At 36.5% G+C, this 21570-nt stretch overlaps 1 protein-coding gene across 4 annotated transcripts in view; it reads right to left on the reverse strand.

Annotated features, from left to right (window-relative positions):
- GLS (glutaminase) overlaps nt 1-21570 on the reverse strand; it is a 66756-nt gene that overhangs the window by 15436 nt on the left and 29750 nt on the right. For 2 of the 4 annotated variants that reach the window (XM_061457388.1, XM_061457380.1), the window contains exons 2-9: nt 20720-20769; nt 19194-19226; nt 18865-18923; nt 17640-17706; nt 17068-17118; nt 14419-14595; nt 13217-13348; nt 11549-11641 (exon numbers count right to left, since the gene is read on the reverse strand). In XM_061457388.1, the coding sequence (XP_061313372.1) occupies nt 11549-11641; nt 13217-13348; nt 14419-14595; nt 17068-17118; nt 17640-17706; nt 18865-18923; nt 19194-19226; nt 20720-20758 (651 nt within the window). In that variant the 5' untranslated portion in view covers nt 20759-20769. Of the gene's footprint in view, nt 1-9926; nt 10776-11548; nt 11642-13216; nt 13349-14418; nt 14596-17067; nt 17119-17639; nt 17707-18864; nt 18924-19193; nt 19227-20719; nt 20770-21570 lie in introns of those variants that run through there. The other 2 variants (XM_061457372.1, XM_061457361.1) reach the window with 2 other exon arrangements.

Genomic DNA, 21570 nt, shown 5'->3' on the forward strand with positions numbered 1-21570 from the left:
TGGTTTCAAACAGATTTCTGCTATTCCTGCTTCCTTCAGAACCAAGCCTTTTAGATGAGTCAGAAAATTTAGAGTGCTAGATTATGCCACACAAAATTGCAAAACAATGCCTCATTTTGGCCTTTAAGGTGCCTTCCTCCCTTCCAACCCTAACCATCCTATGATTTTACAGTAAACAGCATTTCTTCTCTGCCTGAAGTCCTTTTTGTAAGAATACTTTAAATTACTCTAGGTTTTAAAAAGCATCTAAAAATGATACAAACTAGCCCAATACCCTGTTTGTGCATCTTTTCTGGTCTGTTACTGTGCTATTTTGCATTAAATGTTAAAAGCCTAACAAGTTCAGAGGAAGCAGTAACTGGGAGCAAAAGGTACTTTTTCTTTCAATCACATCTGGAGCCATGAAAGACAGACTAAACCAGAATTCACCTCTTCCAATACAAACCTCTTGCTCATAAGCGGCCATCAAGAGGTCACATATTTCTGGAAAGAGTCTCTCTCACTTGTATTCCTCAAAACAACATCTCTCTACCTGTGAAAAGGATAATTAATCTTAAATACTAACAGGCAGGACATGCAAGCTCTTCAAAAGGTCAAAAAAACATCCTGTAACTCAGACGGGGAAAAAAGCAAGAATCATAGACAGGACTGAGCTCAGTTCTACAACTGACTGCATACTCAGACCATCACATTTAACTCTCATAATTTTAAGTGATAAAGAAGATTTAGTATCTTGTAAATTAAGTTTAAAATACTATACATTTCCAATATAGTTTTTGAATCCATACGTAATAGCCTACTTTGTAACATGTCTGGTTTAGCTCAAGTGCCTGAAAGACAATAACAACAGCACTGATTGAACTGTCCTTGAAGATGTCAAGCTACAGAAGTAGAGACCTAATTTCACCACAACAAACACTGTGAATTTGCAATGACTCATTATTTATACCTATGGCTACCAATTAATTCTAAAGTACTAGCAAGCTGACTGTTAAAATTATAGACAAGACTATTTAATTAAAACAAATGAGTTACATGATTTAACAAAATTTTTACTAGATTAAGTGAAACATCTACTTACATTCAGGAACTGAGATTCTTTCAAAAAGACCATGCCCATTTAATTCCATTCCTGAGATGTGTAAACCCCATGGGGTGAGGCAAGGCTGTTTTGGCCAGCCATGTTTCTCAGCTCATGCACTCCCACCCCTGCCTCCCCCAGTGGAGGCAGAAGAATCGATCCTTCACCAATACTGACTCCAGAGGTGGACAGCGGGCCACACAAACCAAAGTTTAGTTGAACCCCTGCATACAAGCCTTCCCCACAAGAATCGGGGCATTCAAACTAATACTAAGCTAGAAAATCTTACATAATATTGCGAGAACATCCAAGGTGCGTGGATGAAGCAGCTTCTCCTGTCCTGTACAGAGGCAGGGGGAACTCAGCATGACAGCAGGAAACGTGGCAAGACCAGTGCATGACTGGTTTGTCTTTCCCCCTCCTAGCAGACAGAACCATCATTAAAGATGAACTGCTTCAAGGGGTACACAGAAAACCCACACAAGGCAGAGCTTAGGATTAAGAGCCACTCACTCCATTAGTATCAGACTGCAAGATCCCAGGAACAGAAACCTTTGTAGCTGGAAGACAATTCCTGCAAAAAGGCCTCAAGATTCCCTTATACACAACTATGCTACACAGTATTAAGAACAGGTACTAGGATGTACACTGCCAATATTGCTCTGTCACAGACAGCCCTGAAAGACTGACAGGTGGTCCTAAATTCTTCAACACTAGAGGTCTTCAGTAACTAATGAAGCTTCATCAGGGATTCGATGATGATGTACTGACTAGAGAGCTTCCTTCCTCACGCACATGCGTGCTCAGACAAATAGACAAGTCTGGCAGAAGAGCAGCTTATCTCAAGTACTACTCACTGACAATTACTTTCAGATGTTTTATACCTATGAACTTTGCTTTAGGGATGATTATGTTGACTTCAAAAGGTTTGAATACTGGGAAGAGGAGAGAAACTTGAGTAACAAAACTGCCCTGACTAGATTACAATTAGCATAGTCATGCTTGGTTCCACCTGCTGCTTCTGATTTCTTCTGGTATAAATGAATAAACACACGTTTTACTCTTGGATACAATAGAATTAAGCAGCATATTACTGACAAGACTCCCAAAAAGAAGATTTAATGATCTTTCACCAGACTGAAGACCTAAAGCTGGCTGATTCCACTTAACCAAACAAAACCACACCAGACTCAAATTCCATGAACATTAATAAACTCATAAATCATACCAGCAAGCAAAATAAAACCCAGTAAGGAAAACCAAGTTAGAGTAACTGCAGTCAATCAGGCAGTTCCAGAGAACCATGACTTAACAGGAGGAAGTAACAGAAAAACCCAGCCTGGCTCCTGTCTTGAGGATGTTACTGCTGTATTGTTTGCCATGAAACGCATGACAAAGGAATAGTACGTAGACAAATTATTCCAACAAAAAATTTTACTAGATCAAGTGGAACATTATGGCATGAAGAGGCACAAAGACTTTCCACCCTCCAAGACAGAAGATAAAGAGCAGGCAAATGTCCAGGTTTAGGTGGTCTGCATTTGCCATCAGTAGCTTGGATGGGAATATATGAATTTTGCTGCCATGTCTAAAGCATCAACTTACGTGGAAGAAAATGTATGATTCTCCCAAAGGCTTTAGCTTACTCTGCTGTCAAACTTCTTCAGCACTTATCCCAGTGAAATAGGGTTAGAGTTAGGGTTGTTCAAAAACGGTAGAACAATAATTCTTGCAGTAAACTACTACAGGAATCTTAGGGTCATCATCATCTCCTGATACAGACTTTGGTAGTTCCTGTTCAGTCCTTTTTCATGGGCTAATCCCTGCAAACAATTCTGCAAGAAAAAGCATGCAGAATACGTACAGAAATCTTAGCAGTGGGAATGACGACTCACTAGTTAACTCTGGATGCAGAAAAACAAAACCCAAGAGCCTTTGAAGTAGTGGATACAGACATTATTTACACTGCAAGATTTGGAAGATCTGGAAGCAAAGGACTGGATCAACAATAATCACATGGATAAAGCAGAACAGTGATGGGTGCTTTAGTGATACTAGTTGTATTAAGCTCATAGGACAAAAGAATGTCTGCCTTTCCAAGGCCCTATTGACTGCAACTGAAATACATACAACCCAGTAGAGCAGTGCTCCCGCTTCCCAGGCTATAGGTATTTTGCAATTTATGGACAATGGTTTACTCCTAACTGCGAGACTTGGAGCTGGAATTATTCCCCAAATAAAGGAGGATGTTCTCAAAGATACTTACTGGAACTTTTCTAGCAGGAGACTGACTACACCCTACAGGCTGACAGGAGAATAGGCGAAATCTTACCAGAAATTCGTACTCTATTCTTGTTGGGAGGGTTGTTTCTAAACTATTAGGAAGAAGTTTCTAGAATTTCTAGCCTATTTATTCAGTATCTACTTTTGTTGCATCAGATATATTCATTAGCTTAAACAGATGTTCTGCCTCCATGGTTTTATCTCCAGATTGTATTATTCCCCATCAGCCTTTGGTATATGGGGCAAAATATACTCAGCTCTTTTAGCTGCTTCTCCATGTCCTCTATCATAACTTTTCATTCTTTTTTGCAACGGCATAGGTGGGGTTATGTTGAACATGCTTGATCTGAACAGTTTAGTCTCAGACAGAGAGGACATTTTAATTAGTTGTCTTGCAATAATTAGATGCTGGAGAAGCTTAATAATCCTTTAAAAGTGTGAAATGCACTTCCCATACAGAAAGCCTAAGCTGCGCATAAAAGAAAAACCACGTCTATCAGGCCAAAAGACAGATATTGAATGAATTCCTGAACAAACAATAAAGTTGCCTGCCTCAAGGAAAAAGCTGGACTAGTGAATGACATCAACAGGAAGCAAGCAACATTATCTCTTCCTATCACTCGTGTTCTCAGTTCATTGTTTTGATAAGCGCTCTGATCACAAGGGGTCCTAATAGTAACATGCTGTCCCTCAGCAAATAACATACTTCCATGTTTGCACTTAGCCTGTTACGCTTTAGTAGAAAAATAAAAAGGGAAGCTGGCCTTTTCAAATCCTTAAATCACTCTATTTTCAGTGATATAAAGAGCATAAAAAAAAATAGGATCCAGTAGAAAAATACAGCAAGAGGTGAAAATGTTAGTTATTACTGACCAAAAGCCATTTTTAGCTATGCCACACTTCTAGGACTCCCTAAAGGCCATCAGATTTCCACAGTGAATGTCATCATCATAAGCTGCAGAAAGAGAAAATTTCAACTGGAGGATAGGGAAAAATATTCTTTGATGGAAGTGGTAAAGCACTGGGAACGTTACCCAGTGAGATTACAGAAACCCCATCCCTGGGGATGTTCAACACTTGACCGGCAAAGTCCCTGAGAAACATGATCTAACCAATAAGATCCTGCTGTAAGCATGAGGTTGGAGTAGACTATTTCCAGAGATCCCTTCCAAGTTCTATGATCTTATGGTCTCATTCTTAGGCTGATTATAGTCAGTAGAATCTCATGCACTGGGTCATGATGACTGCACCACGTGAAGTACAACTGACCTGAGTTAAGATAGAGTATGAAGATAAAACCCCAATTTACAGTGTGCACAAGAATCTTGCAATAACACTTGAATACTTCAAATTCTGCATACCAGCTCTTTGGCAACCAAAGTAAAAAGCCTAATTAACAACAGCACTTTACTATTGAAGAACCTTCCAAAGAAAACAACAGGTATTTGTTGACTGTATCAGCAAAACAATTACTTCAAATTTCCAGAATATTCAACAATGTAAAAAGAAGAATCAAGTTCAAGCAATTTCACTGAAAAATCATGCCTGATTAACAGAAGTGCAAATATGGGGTGGGATGAGATGGCACGTCAGGCTTTATTCTAAGTCTGACCAAATAACAATGAAATGAAAGCACACTGACCTCTAAGGGGAGAAGCACTACCTGCTGCCCAAAATTTACAAAATAATAGTGCTCCTTAACTGATGAACATCCGCTGTAACTGATCAGATAAAGGGGTCAAAGGAAATCTGGAACAAAGATATGCAGAAGACAGCTTTTGCCTGGTATCAGGAAAGCACGCTGATGACAGCACAGAAAGCACCAGCTACGTGCCAGCTGGGTCAAAACCAGAGCAGAGCAGCAGCTAACACAGGAAGTGTTGCTTCACAAGAGATCTGCTCTCTCACATGCCCACTGCATAAATGAAACACATGAAAGTACGGCTGGGGCTGGAACATTTCTGAGGGTAGAAAAGCATTCAGAATTATTTCCTTTTCCACTTGTCCTTCCTCCAACCTTGTTTTCCTCATCAGCCTTAGCGCAGATGTGTCAAAATGCCTGTTATTCCTCCAACATGTAATCATGCCTGTCTTCCTTTTGGAAGATCTGCATGGTCCAGTTAACTAACAGCCTTGCTCTAGCTCTAGATCCTGCATCCATGTCAGCTTCATTACTCAAATAAGCTGTATTTAAACTAGTTCAACCAGTGGGAGAAAACAAGCAAGGAAACAAAACCATCACACAAAAAGAAAGCCCTCCCAAAACCCCAGAAACACAACAACAAACTTGCCCCCACCACACTCCTGCCATCCTAAACTCTACTGTAGGCTTTTATCTAGTTTAACTGCAGCTTCAGATGTAACCATTACACTTCTGCTATGCGCAGAAGAAATGCATGTGAATTCTCAGAATTAACTGAACTGCAGGTCTTGAAAGAAAAACCACAGCCAACTTCCAAATTCTGAGTGTGCAAGTGATAACAACATCTGCATAAAGCAATATTAGATACTAGTAATAAAGTAACTTCTAATTGCATGAAAACCAGAGGGAAACGGGGCATTTCTATTTTGCACACAACAGTCTCTAGAATGAGGAAATAGTAATTTGAAAAGCACACTCGATTCAAAGTAGGTAATTTAGATTGCAACCAACTATTCAACATACCAGGACAAGTAACAGAAAGAAAACGGGGTTGTTCATGACCCACCCTTTAAAAGCACATCACTATACATACTACTTAATCATGCATTTTCTAGACTGGGTAAGAGGTGTGGAACAGGCAAGATACTAGCATGACAAAAAAAAACTAACTAAACATTAGATTACACTAGATTTCTACCTGATTAAAAGCTTCTTACCATCCCTGCAACTACTATAGACATCTGTGACATTCAAATTCCTCGAGACCCTGCACTAAAGATAAATCATTAGCTGTATTCAGCCAACCCAGGAAGAACTGCTGGAAAAATGTCTGTTTTCACTGGAAAAACTGCGTCTGAACTCCCGCCAGAAAACTACGGAAATATTTAAAGAAAATTAAAAAAATAGTCAAAGCCAACAAACAATGTTTTGGATACTAAAACAATAGATATAAATTACAATAAACTATGACACTCATAATTTACTACTTTGCTCACAGCTAACTACCATGCATGCATGTATCAAGACCGAGAGAAGTAAGAGCAAATGGAAACCCAACATTCTCTATTCCCCTCCCACCCACCCCCTTCTGACTCCACTGCCTTTTATTCATCTACCCACCCCACTGGTCTTTTGACGCAAATGCACAATGAAAACCAGTAAGAGCCAAACTAATTCTACAGTAAATCACGCGTGGTTCTCCCTTTGTACTTAACTACTCTTCTACTCTTCCTTTTCTTTATGGCTTTTACAGAATTAACTCTTCTGATATGTGATATTTTATGTACAATAAAACATACAGCTACCTTTAAAAAGGTTGTACAAGTAACTGCAGTTTATAAACCAACCTACCAGAAAAGCTAAATTAATAGTTACGGCCACTCTCAGTATAGGCATGATTCTAGTGAAAAAGTCTAGCCTTGGAACCATCACGTCTACTATTTAGTATCTGAAATAAATTTTCATGGAAAAAAAGGTAAGCCTGTGACAAAGGGCAAGTGCTTTGCCAGGAGCCCAGATTCAACTAACTGTTGTTCAGACCCCACTCTTGGGTGTGGGTTTGGACCCACTAGGCTGTGGGTTTGGACCATTCTTGCTAAGCGTGACTTATTACAAGCTATATCGTTCAAGTCATGATGCTCAGGATCAACAGTTACTACCATACCACTGATACCATTAACCACATATTCTCCCAGTGACTGAATTAGTATCTTTAAAACCACACAAATGCACAGTGACATTAATATCCTACCGCACCATGACATTTATAATCAAAAAGTAATGGTGAGAAAGTTCTCCAACTTTGACTTTTGCTTTCAACTTTAAGATAATAGGTCAAATTTTTCAAAGAGAAAAATAATTAGATTATTATACAAGATGTTTAAGAAATTTCAGGAAGGTTTTTAATGGCTGGTTTAACCAAATCTGCTTATTCCACCTACTTCTCCAGAATTTTATCTTTCTTAGAACGGAGCGCTCACTATCTCACCACCTCCAGTCTCAAAAATGTGTTTGAGCAAATCTGTTCTCCATTGAGAGAAAAAAAATACAATAAAAATCAGCTTAAAATAAATTTATTAAACAATACAAAAATAAGCATGCTGGAAATTGAGATACATAAATAACGTACAATGCAAATGAAAAATGGAAAACGAGACAGGTAACTTAACAACTGAGCCAAAAGGTACAACACAAATGCTAAAGTAAAATTTTAAAAAGCATTTACATTTCTAATGAAATGTTAATGATGCTGACAAAGAAAAACAAACAAACAGCTAAAATGCTTGAATATCAAGAATTGCTATTACTGTAGCACAGGTGAACACTAAAACCGTTGCAGACTTCAAACATTCAATGACTAGCCTCTATCACCGCATTCTTTCAGACCCGCTCACCAAACACAACGTAGACATGGGTAAGTTGTCATGGCAGGCCTAACCGTGGTCCCCCGCTTCCTGTGTACCCTGCCACCAGTACAAGCCATCTGCAGGCATGGCAGGCCAGAACAAGGAACTGAGTGTGGGCAAGTTACACAATAAGGAACCTCCTCATGATCCCTCCTGGCTAGAGGCTGGCTTAAATTCTGAGACAGGCTTCAAAAGCATGTATTACAGAACTGCATTATATATATATATATATACACACATATCTATCTCTAAAGTAAAGATTGTGTACAGTGTACCCTAAATATTCTTATTATGCATATTAAGAGCTAGTAGTTTCCTTAATTTTAGATCTCCCATGCAGGACTTGTCTCTACCACAAGTTTTGTACATAACTAGTAAGCATAAACATGGTAAAGATTTTTAAGTTGAAGATGGAAAATTATTCCATCTGGGTTTCAACCACATTTTTAGAATTAGCTTCAAATAGTACTAAACCCCAGAAAATTATGTGTGTAGAATTAGATCACGCAAGTCCTGCATCATACACTTGCCTTTTTTTATTTGAATCAGTAACTTAACTAGCAACATGTAATCACTGTAAATACTTTCCAGTATCAGCAGACACCTTATTTTCCCTCTTGCAGTTGAGGGTACTTCAGGTAAAGACATGTTGTTTTGCAGGATCTGTATACTTGTTTTGCCTCTGTAACTACTAGCTTACTGTAAAAATCTTCAAAAAAGTGAGACATTTCTGTAATTTAAGACTTTGCCTTTACTTCAGTTTATTTTCAAGATAAGCACTGACAAACCCAACCTCATCATCAGTGATAAGATTATAAAACAGCTATTACTCAGCAATTTATCACTGACAATATTACTGACATCTGCACCGCAGATTTAACTCTTCATCTCAGTAAGACTTCAAATTCACTGAAAATTGATGTTCTGTATTGTTTTCCTTAGACATTTTAAGCTTAGCCTTCAAAGACAGGAAGTCCATCCTTTTACAACATACTACTAGACTAAGACTATTCAGGGCTTAATCAGAGCTTATTTCAAATGTTTACACAGGACTAACAATACCTAAACAGAGCAATTAAGAACAGCCTGCTTTCTCAGAGAACATTAGCTTTGCTTTATGCATCTTTCTGAATTAATAAATATTCAGATGGGTCAAAAAAGGGGCAGGAAAAAACCTAACTCTCCCCTTACGCAAAACTCTTATATGAGCGTACTCTGGAGTTTTAGACAACTAAGAAGGATAAGGGGGTAGAGGTGTTATTAAGGAGTTATCTGCCTTCATCTTTTAAAATTCACATCAAATACTATTTATCATTACTTGGATGAGTTTTCTGCGGTTGTATAAACCAGGACTCTGCATGATGTGTACTGGGGGTGGTGTCTATCAAGTTATCTTCAAACTTATAAAGGGGAAAGCTTTGCAGAGAATAACTTTCTAAGATTTTTAGCATCATTAAGAATGTCAAGAGTTTAGCAAGTCTGTGCCCTCTTTCCAGCATTGCCTATTGAGCCTATCTGAAGCTTACATACACCATGCCAAGCTACACCCTACTCAAGAGACTAAAAATGATTATCAAGTGCAGATGAACAGATGCGCTGTCTGTAGAAGAATGTAAGTCCTGTTTCTCAGCAAGCTGGCAGAGGTGCAAACTCACTAACACTTTAAAAATAGCAATTATGGATAACTCTTAAAAAATCTGCTTATGTGATAACTTTTAAAAATATTGCTGTCATAGATGAACATAAACACACATAAGCAGCTGAAAAATAAGTTAATTGTAAACAATTTTAATAGTATCTACCTATCTGCTTTCCTCAGAATACACTTCCTGTTCACTACTCGGTTGGTTGCTGCTCTCAACCCAAGATTGCTGACATTCCTCTCTAGGGTGGAGCACAGCATTATTACTAAGGCAGACTTCTGAGTCATAGCTACCAGCTGGCAGTACAGGCAGCTAGCAAGACACTCAAAATAGTTTGGTCAGAAATCTTTCTGCTGCATTAGTCATTTTCCCCCCCTTCTCACAATCCTCCCCAGCCATTTTTGTTCTTTTAAGTTTTAGCATTAATAATTATTAAAGGTTTGATTAAAAAGAACCCAAACAAGATATTAACCTCACTAGCATGGCCTATGCAAAAGATCCATTTCTGATCATAACAATCTGAAAGCTCATATTAAAAAAAAATGGTAATACCATGACTCAGAATCTATCTCCACTTAATACACAATTATTTAGAGATCCATGAACTTCCTGTATGTTGCTGACATTATTTTACTTTATATTTTAATTCAAATTCTTCTCTCTTTACACGCTGACCCTGATCACAGGACACATCAAAAGTTCTTGCTTATCCTTTAAAGTTAATTTACTTAAAATTCTCAGATATAAACAAAAACAAACAGATATACACAAAAGTGGTATATCTTTGAAAACATTCAGATTTATCTTTTTATTTTTTCCTTTTCTTCTTTTTTTTTTAAGCAAATGTGTTTTACGTAACTACAAGAGTCAGTTAACAGCTTTGGGTTTTGTTGTTTGTATGTGCTTCCCCCCACGCTTAAGCTTTGACAGTCTATTTGGTACAGCATACAGAATTTACACAAAATGTATATATAAATGAAACACCAGGCAAACAATATTCAAATCAAAGTTAAATCTAGAGATGCTTGAGGGTTTTTAAAATGAAGATTTGAGTGAAACTAGAACCCATTCGTTTAGTTTTGCTCTCCCCGACCTTCCATTCTATACACTACGGTTCTGGAGATGTCCTCGTTTGATTCAGGTGACACTTTTTTCCATACTGTTTCTTTTAAAGCAAGTTCTTGTTGGAGATTCTCATAGTCCATTGGTCCAAAGGAATGCTAGTTGTTCAAGCAACATACATTATTTATTAGTGTATTTGAAGGAAAAATATCCATACTTGCAGTCAATGCTAACAGACTCAAGTCTCTCACCTCTTCACATAAAACTCCTATTTTCTCTTTTCCATTTATAAAAAACTCAAATTCCAAATTGGCTATTTTTTAGATGTACACATGCAAATAGAAGCATTTTAAAAATCATTCTACCACATCTTCTCCCATTGAAATCTTCATGCCATAGTTAAAACATTAATGATAATAAAAGCAGAGCTTTTCCTTATCTCAAGCTCCCTCACACTTTCCTCTTTTGTACTGTAGCTGGAGTGGATTCAGTTCCTTCCCAGAGATTGCTTATACTGCTTCCTTAGAAACAGGCACTTATCCACAGCACTGTAACACCTGAATTCACTGCCTGTGCAACTCTCAGCAAGATCTATGGTCTCAGAGACATCACTGCAAAAAAATGCTAAACACACATCTCATGCACTGCAGCACAGAAAGATTAAGCCCATCAGCTGGTCAAATCTTCATTAGAGGCAACCAGTACAGTAAGACTCTGCAACTTTTATCAGATACCACATATTTAGTCTAGCACTACCCCGTGATAGTGTGGTCCACCCAGGTAAGTGTCCACTAATAATGTAAACTAGGTAGGTTATATGAAAGCTTTGATGCAATGCATGTCATTGAGCAATTCTGCATTTAGAGAAGAACTTTCTGTATTTCTTCTAATGCCTACAAGCAATGCTCACTAAACACACGTATTAACTTACCCGCTGATCACCACCTTCTCTGCGAGGATCAAGCTTTTTTGCAAAGTGCCTCAAGTTATCGTAGTTATGGAAATTGCACAGAGAAACCAGATCCTGCAAATATTTGAAGAACATGTATTACTATTTGCATGGCAGTCAAATGCATATTAAGATTATAATACTGCTATCACTTGCATTTTACAGCACAACCTAGTAACTTAAACCATTAATGAGAAGGTTATTTAGTAAGCCAATACGAATGTCTACAAGCCCCTCAAACATGATACAACTATATGATTAAGTTCTAAAAAAACCACTAAACTCATTTTTAAAGAAGTACCAACCAAGCAGCAAGTTGCAGAATACCCATTTTAATATATTTCTACTCCAGCTTTTTCAAACACTTCAGGAAGAATAGTCTGGGTGAGCCCAGTTCATAAAACTTTAATCAAAAGGATAAAACAAGAAAATGTGTGACATAATGGACTTTAATTTAGTTTTAATTACTACATTAAACATTATAATTACAGGACTTTGCCATGCTGTTGTATTTTTAAATGTGAATGTTATATTCATGTTGTATGCCATGATCATCAGGTTTTAGGTCTCATTATAACACACAAAAAAAAGGAGTAAGTCCTTTGCTTACCTATTGTTCTAGGATTTTGTATTAAATTATATTTTATATCAAATTTTATATTAAATTATCAAGTCTATTTCATATGAACCTTTAATATACTTAAACTAGAATTAGTGATTTCTTAGTACTCTTAATTGGCAGCTGTACATTTAGATAAACAGAAATATTAATAGTTAACTGCTGCTTATCCACATAAACTACACCCTTGAAGAGCCTAGTTTGAACACTAGCAATCATCTTATGTTTCCTATAGGGTTCTAAATAGCCTACTATTCTCTTTTTTGAGATTCTTTCCCCAGTTTATAATTACTTGATTGGCACTACAAGGTAATTTTAGGGGAGAAAATAAAGACAATTTTTTACATTCTTCTCTCCCACAAAACATCTTTATTCATCACTACAAAGTACTTGACAAAATCTTTCCTGCGTCTAATGCTGCTATAAACAGACCGTCCACAGCCCGTTTCAAAGCAAGAGATGAAGCTAAAAACGGCTTGTCCAACTGGGTCTGATCTATGAAGGCATGTTTCATGTCAGATTGTTTATAAAAATCACTGAAAAATACATCAGAACTACTGTATTTCATTAGAATCTTTTCCTCTTATTGTATTGATAGTTGCGTTTCCAGAAAATTGTTTACTTTATGACTAGAAAGAAAAATGAGTCTGTAAATAGAGGTCTGCACCTTCTCGTGCAGTACACGGAGACCAGCTCTTCCATTACTTCATGCAGTGTTCCTTTTAAAAGCCTTTCCGCAATAAGTTTCTCCAATGCTTCTGGCATCATATTTTCTTACTGCCCACTGAATTAAAAGTGTTATTTATTACTAAAATGAAAAGCCTCTTCTTGGACTTTCACCCTTGGATCAGATGAAACTTGCTATGCACAGAAGAATAACAAATCAGCATTTAATTCACTCAGATCTCACCATACTAACTGAAGCTCGGTAAGCATCAGCTGCAAAAGGAAAAAACAAAAAAACACACCAAAAAAAACCCCAACAAAACCCACACACACCCCCAAAAGGCACTAAAAGCAATGCAGCTTACATGACAAAAGTGAATTCCTTTAACACTGTTGCCCATCTTGTCCAAAGGAGGTGACCAGCACATCAAGCCCATGACATTAGGAACAACCAGAAGAATCCCACCAGCAACTCCAGATTTTGCAGGAAGACCAACCTATAGAATAATCAGAGAATTGCTGTCCTCTGCGAACATTCTTCACTATTGTAACCCAATGCATTAGGCGTTTTACTGAAGATTATGATGCAGCATTATAAAATGTAGATCTGGAAAGCACTTGAAGCTAGGAAAGCATTAGATAAATGACAACCTGAAGCACAGTTTGTGGCAATCCAAAGTACATGATCATAAAAACTACTCGCTCTGAGTAACACAGTCAGTAATACAGTGAAAAAGACAATTAATCCTTATAAAAAAGCAATTATGACTAAGCAGCAGTACACAAGTGTATCTGTCATGAACAGTTTGCAAGAAGGTAATAATACAAAGCTATACAAATGAAAAAATACTGACTGGGAAAAACAAAACCTCAAGAACACAAAAGAGTCTGTCCAGGAAATCACACAATAACCTACTTGTTTATAATCTAGATAAAGATAGGAATTAACATGTCATATACCCTCACAGATCTGTGAGTAGTAGCTTTTAGGTCACACACAATCAAGTTTATGTATATGCAGTAAGGAAAAATTTAAAAATGCTGAAAACAAAATGCTGAAAACAAGATGCAGTGTATCTTGAAATACTTACATGTAAGGAACATACTGCTGTAAAACAGGATGGTATATATGCTGTGTACGACAGCCACTTTTACAACATGAGGACAATTCATGAGCCCAAGTTAGTGAAGAAAAAGCAATTATCTGCAAAGGCTTTTTGCTATTCTTTACTCCCATATAACAGGATTTCTTCAGATAAGTTGTTTCCAGTTACTTCTGTATCATGAGCTTTTTTTCTCTCAGGAACAGCCTTTCTTAAGGGACAGTACTTCTGGTTCAACATGAAAATTATGCCCAAATGTAAGTGCCATAAGATATGCTGTACTAGTAGTGTCATGAATACTAGGTGAAATTTTCTGATACGGAGTGTTTAATTTCTAAACAATTTATGCAACACCCTCTCCTCTTCCCCAGAAGCAAGCAAGCAAACAAGCCCTGGAACATGGAAAACACCAGCACAGACTAACCTTCCTGATCAGCTATAACACGTATCTGAAAACTACTTACATGGAAGGCAAACTGCCCTGAGAAGTCATACATGCCACAGGAATGCATCAAACTCAAGGTATTCCGGACTGCTTCAGGACTCAGTACTCTTTCACCAGTGATTGGGCAAAAGCCACCATTAGCCAGAGTTGCTGCCATCACACTTGCCGATTCACATGTTACCTCTATTGAGCAAAGCTTATGAAAAAGAAAGAGAGGTTGTAAGAACTGACACTTCTAGCACAGTAAGGCCAACTATAGCAGGATCAACTATATGTCTCTAAAGAAATAACATCTCAAAATAACATGTAGTTTAACAATCATTACAGATTATGCTAGCCGCATCAATTCATATGGTCTGAATCTTCCTACTATAAAGATCCCAGCAACAGTGTTTGCAAGCCCTCTTAATAGTCTGGGACAGCATTTTGCATAGGTTAGTGTTTTGTTCAATTCCTCCCCCCACCCCCCTTATGTTCCTTTGACAGGAAGAGGTGTGGAAAACAATCTCGGTATTTTGCATCTGCTTAAATGGCAAAGCCACAGAATGACTGGGTTTGGTTGTTTTTCCGTTGGAGTTTGTTTTGTGTGGTTTGGTGTTTTATTTTATTTTTTTTTAAGCCTTAGAAGACCCCACACATTATTAAAAGTACACTTGAAAGCTGCAAACTCTAGCACATGCAAATCTTAATGCCAGCACTTCCTGCTGATGCAGCCTTATTTCACCTTTCTCTCATATATACTTAATGATATGTTAATGATACAACCACACGATAGTTTCTCCCAGGATCCCTGCTTCAGTACAAACTATACATACTTTGGTGACAGATCAGGAAATGTGATATGATGCCATCACCTGATGCTGCCTCATTTCTGCAGAAACCAAAAGATAAGCTGGTTTCAACCTGAAGCTGAAATGCTACTCTGAAAAGTAAACAATTTAGTGCTTGTATTCTTGCTTTTGCCAAACAGACATTACATGATACTTCATGAAGTTACCTAAGCCAAGTTTTCATGAGTAGTTACTACCTGGAATTCTTATTTTCCGGGTGCCAAACTCAATACATCCTAGTCCAATCAACTGGAGTTGCAAATCAAGAGATTGTCAGAGACGCATCTAAAATGGCAACTGTGTTTTAAACATATGAAGCATTACATAATATCACCTACTTTGAAAAAAAAAAGTGTTTCTAGGTTCTCAGTTTAAGCACCTGCATTTTGTACTTCGGTTCTCTAAAATGAGAATTATCCATCCTCACTTTACAGAGATAAAACGGAAAAAAAGTTTATTCCTGCTCAGAAAGGTCACAACTTACACGAGGGAGGGAGGAGCATCACACAAAACCCAAAGAAGAGGAATAACTAGCCTTTTAAGTAGCATCTGAGTAAAGTGTTGGAAAGCAAGCATTGCACAGGGAGAAGAAAACAGAACTGCTGCTCATGTATGAGCTGTCCTTTTTCTGATGATGGAGCGAAAAGGGGATTTTGCGAGGGTTAAAAGAAAAAATGACACACAGTCATGAAATTAGAGGTTATAACGCACTAAATGAGGTCACATTAAAATACACAGAAGAGTTAGTTTTGACATTTTGTAACTTATTAATAAGCTTTACATTCAGAAGCCTATCAAGACTTGAGGCAGTGGGATAGGAAGCGTTTAAAAAGCATGTTAAGCAGTAAATTTAAATAAATTATCTGTTTTGTTCTGTAAGAACAGAAGCTCGCAGTAGACTATTAACTTGCACCTAGTTTCCAATTCAATAAAAGGTCAATTAAGGCTAATCACATGCACCTTATTTCATAAACAGTCATTCCATACAAAGATGCATCCTGATACAAAAACCTCAGATAAAATTTGCATTTAAAAAATGTTGTTTGCAATTTGCATAAGTACAAGCAAGTCTCATGAACCAAAACCAGATTCATTTGATAACTAAATTCGGGTGGGTTTGGGGTTTTCTGGGGGAGGATTTGGGTAGGCTTTTTTGTTAGTTTGTTCCGTTTTGGGTTTTTTTAAGAACTATCCCAGACTCAATCAGTACCACAACTTGAACTGCCTCTTGATCAATATATGCAGCAGACCTGAGTTTGTTTTAACATTAGGAAACCCCTACTGAGGAAATACCTCACACTTGCCAAGTTCTCACTTTGTGACAGTTGCAAGTAACTTGCTGAAAGTCAAAAAGGAAAAAAAAATGGGGAGGGGGAACATATATGACTAGATTCTTCGTTTTACTCATAAGCACCAAATTAAAAAGGAGATACTCATATTATTTCATTGATAACACTACCCTTGAGCTTACAATACAGCATGCATATACTATTCTAGTTATACACGGAGTTTAAAGTACTTCACAATAAAGAGCAGCAACCCCAAGAAACAAAAATATTTTGTCAAACTCACTGAATACAAGACATTTTAAAACAGTAGTAGTTAGGAACTTCAAGATTATTGCTACTTTGCATTAGTAGTAAAGACACCTAATTACATCACATAAACAAAACCAAATCTGGATACATCAGGCATACATCGTTCCTTTCTAGAGTTTAGCAGAACCTGACAAGTTTTAACTACAAGCCATTAAAGCCTTTACAACTATGAACAAATCAGCTTCTACAGCTTATAATAATTCTAAGTCTGTAACAAATCTCAGTTTTCAAGTCAGTTACCTGAAAATAGAAGTCTAGTATAGCAACCATATCCGTGCCTTCAGGAAAGCACTAAGGAAGAAAAATAAAAGAGTCTTTAGGGAAAATTATAATTTTTAAATAAGACTTTCACAGAAACAAATTAATCTGTATTCTTGTCAGCACATTAAGCACTAGGCAGATTTTAAATTAAATATTTATTTCAATGCAACAGTAAAAATATTAAGTCTCATCAGATAAAAAAAGGGCTAAAAAAAGGGCACTGAGGTCAATAAGCTAGGTATTAAAATATTTTTAGTACAGCTTTCAACATCTTTAAATCAGAAAACTGCATTTAAGAGTTTTATAAAGTCATTTGTACAGCTCAGATTATGGATTTTACAACAAATAAAACAAATTATCATGGCTACGATGCAGAAAAATGATAACAGCATTCTATTAGAATGACCGCATTCTGAAGAGCGGTAGAAAGCATATACAACATTGGAATAATTTATGCCATACTGTACATTGAATAAATAAAACATCTCCACTGACTATGAAATGAACCCCACCACACAGTCTTCAAAATACAATGAATAAAAGAGATCAACCTTTTTTTCTTTCAAGTAATAGCCGATTGCAAAATTTCTATCTCCACTCTCTCTTTCTGACTGGAACCTTAAATAAACAAATAAAAAATGAAAAAAGGCAACACGACAAACTTTCAAAGAAAACCAGTGAATTTCGGAGACACATCATGTCATTCACTATAACTGCATGTAAAATACACACTACTGCTGAACACAAACATTCTACAAACAGGACAGACGCTGCCTTAGAAGCTCATCCCAGTAAACCCAATTGGAGTGAATTAGCTTTGACATCTGAATACACACAGTACTGGTTATCTACACATACATAGCTGACTTTGGCATAAGGCAAAGCAGCGTTAAGATCCCGATGCTTGAAGCATTATCTAAAAAGGCCACAGAGGAACAAAACATTCCTCAAGAGCTGCAGAGAATGGGTAATTCACTTACAACACTGACCAAACTAGAGAGGAACCTGAAGATCAAGTTGCAGGTCAGGTAACAATCAACTGATAGCTGCACAGTTATCATGATGATTAATTAAGGATGAAACCTGAAGGAGGAATCTGTATGACGCAAGCATAGGTAATTCTCTCCTGTCTGCTTTTTTCCATGGTAAGGATTTTTACATTAACAAAGCTCAGGAAAAACACTAGTTGATCTCATTCACTTCTCTGCAACCTGGAAGCAATTTTGCTATATGGAATCTTTATGATTTTCCTAGTGCTGTCTCAAAATGATCTCAAGATTTTTGGAATGCTATACATTGAGTTAATGAGGGGAATTGCTTTAGAAAATTATTTCAATGTGCAAAAAAGAATTATAGAATGATTAGGGATGGAAAAGACCTTAAGATCATCTACTTTCAAGCATGAAGAGTCCCAGTTGTAAGAAGTATGCTTGCTAAACATTTGATATGCAGCTTTCAGCTTGCAGAGTTTGATTTTTAATATGAATGCCAGTAAGAGCTGCACTTACAGCTCTCACTGACATAACACCAAGAGAGCACTAAGAGTAATGCAATCTTGAAGAGATAACCAACACTTTCATGTGACATTTAGCCACAGTAATGTTAGAAACATGCACAACTTTAGTTCTTGTAAATTTTAAGCCAAAGACACCCTCTAATATTAGAGATTAAGTGATAGCTTCAGTATCAATATCTAACTTTGCCATAAGATCAATAGGTTAACTATCAGTTGAGGCATATTCCACCTAAATTCATTAAATAAATAAAAATACTTACGTAGCATTACTGAATCCAACATACTCATTACCAGCCATTTTATTCATGAATTGCATTACCTGTTAAGAGACAGAGAGGATGGGGGAAAAGCATGCTAACATTTTCAGACATTAAAGTTACAACTAACAAACTTTTAATCCAGCTTTACCCTAAAAATCTTATAACACATTTACAAACGCAGTTCACATCACTACACATGTAAACAACCAAGCGCAGACAAAAAGACAAAACACCTGAAATTACTAAAATTTCACTTGCAATCCCTTCACCATCTTGAAATGTTTACCACCGAGTTTAGTTAAAAAAGGAATGTTGTAACATTAACTTACGTAGTCAAACTTTTCTGCATTATTTGCTCCTTGCTGCAAGAAAAGAAAAAATAATTTACAAAAATTGTTAACATAAGAAAGAAGTTAGTTCACTTAACAGTATTAGGAATTTTAATGCATATAACTAAGGTATGAGGCTAATTAAGAATAAGGTACTACAATCATTTCATATATTAATGAAAAATTAAAGTGTTAGATAAGTAAAGCTTTAATTATCATTTAAATTACAAAATACTGTAAGAGTTTTAACAAACAACCTGTACGTTGAAAATGACTTTAAACTGAAAAAGGTATGCTTTAAGTGTTCTCTATTTTACTTTACGTGTTTAGCACAAAGTAAATGTAAAAAAATACCAAAGTAACTACAACTAGAATAATTATAATGAAAATACTAACTTTTTCTAGATTAGTAACCCAAAGGTATTTATGTATTACCAACAGAGCTGAGCATAGGAAAAGTTTAGGCTACTGAAGTTAAAGTATTTCCATGGCTAGCATTCATTTTAAGAATTTAGATGAAAGACTTAAGTGTTACCCCTTACTACAAAAATACTTGAATTGAATCAAAAATATCTGATTTGATTAATAGCTGATTAATGCCTCACCTATTAAAAATGAAACAGCTAGAAAAATAGAATTTTACATCATGTAAGGGAAAAAAAAAAATCTAAATTCCACTTAAGGATGATAGTGAAACTTAATTCTCAGGGCTGGTTGGTTTGTTTTTTCATGGAGGACAAGGGGTGTTATTCTGGGCCTTCCCTCGAGTTTAATAACAATTTAACAGCTGCTAGTTAAAGACTGTATTAATTCTTTACAGGTCTCTGATAGGTGACCTTTCACAAATTTCTGTAGCAAGATGGTTAAAGAGTGGCGGGAGGTAAGTAACAGCACATGGTGTCCCTGGGGGAGTTTTTAACTTTTTGAAAAAGCCAACTAGAATTTTTAAGTAAGTCTAAAAAACAATGGCACCACATCCACAAATGGAAATAATATATGTGGAGAAGATGCTTTTATAAATAATTTTAGCATTGAAGATACTCTATTTAGATAACATAATTCTGTTTCACACATCTCAAACAAACTCAAGACGCTACTTGCACTGTGTTTGGTATGTGAATGGGGAAGGACGTGGAAAAAAACTGAAGCTTTGTATCAACCAGTATTTTACTTAATGAAACACATAAAGCCAGTCTTATTTCCCACTCTGTATGTGGATTATGGTGTTGCAGATAATCTTTGAAGCCCATGCATCAGCTCAGCTACAAGAGGATGTGCAGTCATACACGTACGATCACTAGCTGAAAGGAACACCACACTGTTTGGTCAAAATTATACACCAGTGGTTACCTTACGCTTAAAGGCTAATAACCTTACTCTTAAAGGCAATACTAAATTGCAGTAAGATAGAAAAAAAAATTATGATACATTTCATCAAAATGTTTCTGTATAATACACCAGAACACAAGTCTTAAAAATTTATCTCCAAATCTGTTCAATGAAAAATAATTAAAAGAAGAAATTACCAACTTCATTGAACTGTTGCAGTTGTCAAAATATTCCATAGATCCTAATGCTGTAAAATATGTAACAACATTTAAACCACAAAAACCTTTTCAACCTTTCAAATGCACAATGAACATCTTTTTTTCTGGGAAAGTGGGTCAGCATTAGTCATGGGATGCTGCATTGATAACTGTATGGTTAGAGACATATAACAAATTGAAACAAGTTCTTTTTGTTAAAAAAAAGAAAGAGGGGGAAAGGGATCATGCTTTCTGCAAAAATACAAACACATAATGCTTCACTTTTGTGTGTAGTTGAAAAAAAAAAAAATTCCTATCCCTTCAACAAAAACCTGGCTTTCCCAGCAGCATGTAAAACTGGTGGGCAAAAGACTATGCAAACTTTTTCCACATCAGCTTGTTATAAAAAAAGTTTTCCTTTTGAAATTTACATCTCATCTTGTATTTTGGGAAGAAAATCTTCTACATGCTAACTCAGATGATCCATTTTTAGTCTCTGAGGTTCCACACACTTGTATACATACTCTGTATCAAACACAAAAGCATCATTACCAACATTAGACTGCTTGTATAACTAAAGTATTTGCCTAAGTAATGACATGATCAAGACCTCGGTAGGGATTTAACATAATGCAGAACTAAGCCAGGAAACTGCTTCCATACACACGACAACTGAAAACCCAACATACTAGCTTCCCTCTTTCAGCAGCTGACAGAGGCATGCTGCTCCTGAAAAGCTGAAGAGACACAGAGGTAACACATATTCTATGATTAAAATTCAACTGCAAATATAAAAACCTAACATTCAGAGTACTGAGCAACACTTCCATAATAATTTAAACAAGAGACAA

This window comes from Pezoporus flaviventris, unplaced genomic scaffold, assembly GCF_033815535.1.
Source record: "Pezoporus flaviventris isolate CSIRO_AGI_PZ_B2104156 unplaced genomic scaffold, CSIRO_AGI_Pfla_v1 ptg000001l, whole genome shotgun sequence".
Taxonomy (NCBI): domain Eukaryota; kingdom Metazoa; phylum Chordata; class Aves; order Psittaciformes; family Psittacidae; genus Pezoporus; species Pezoporus flaviventris.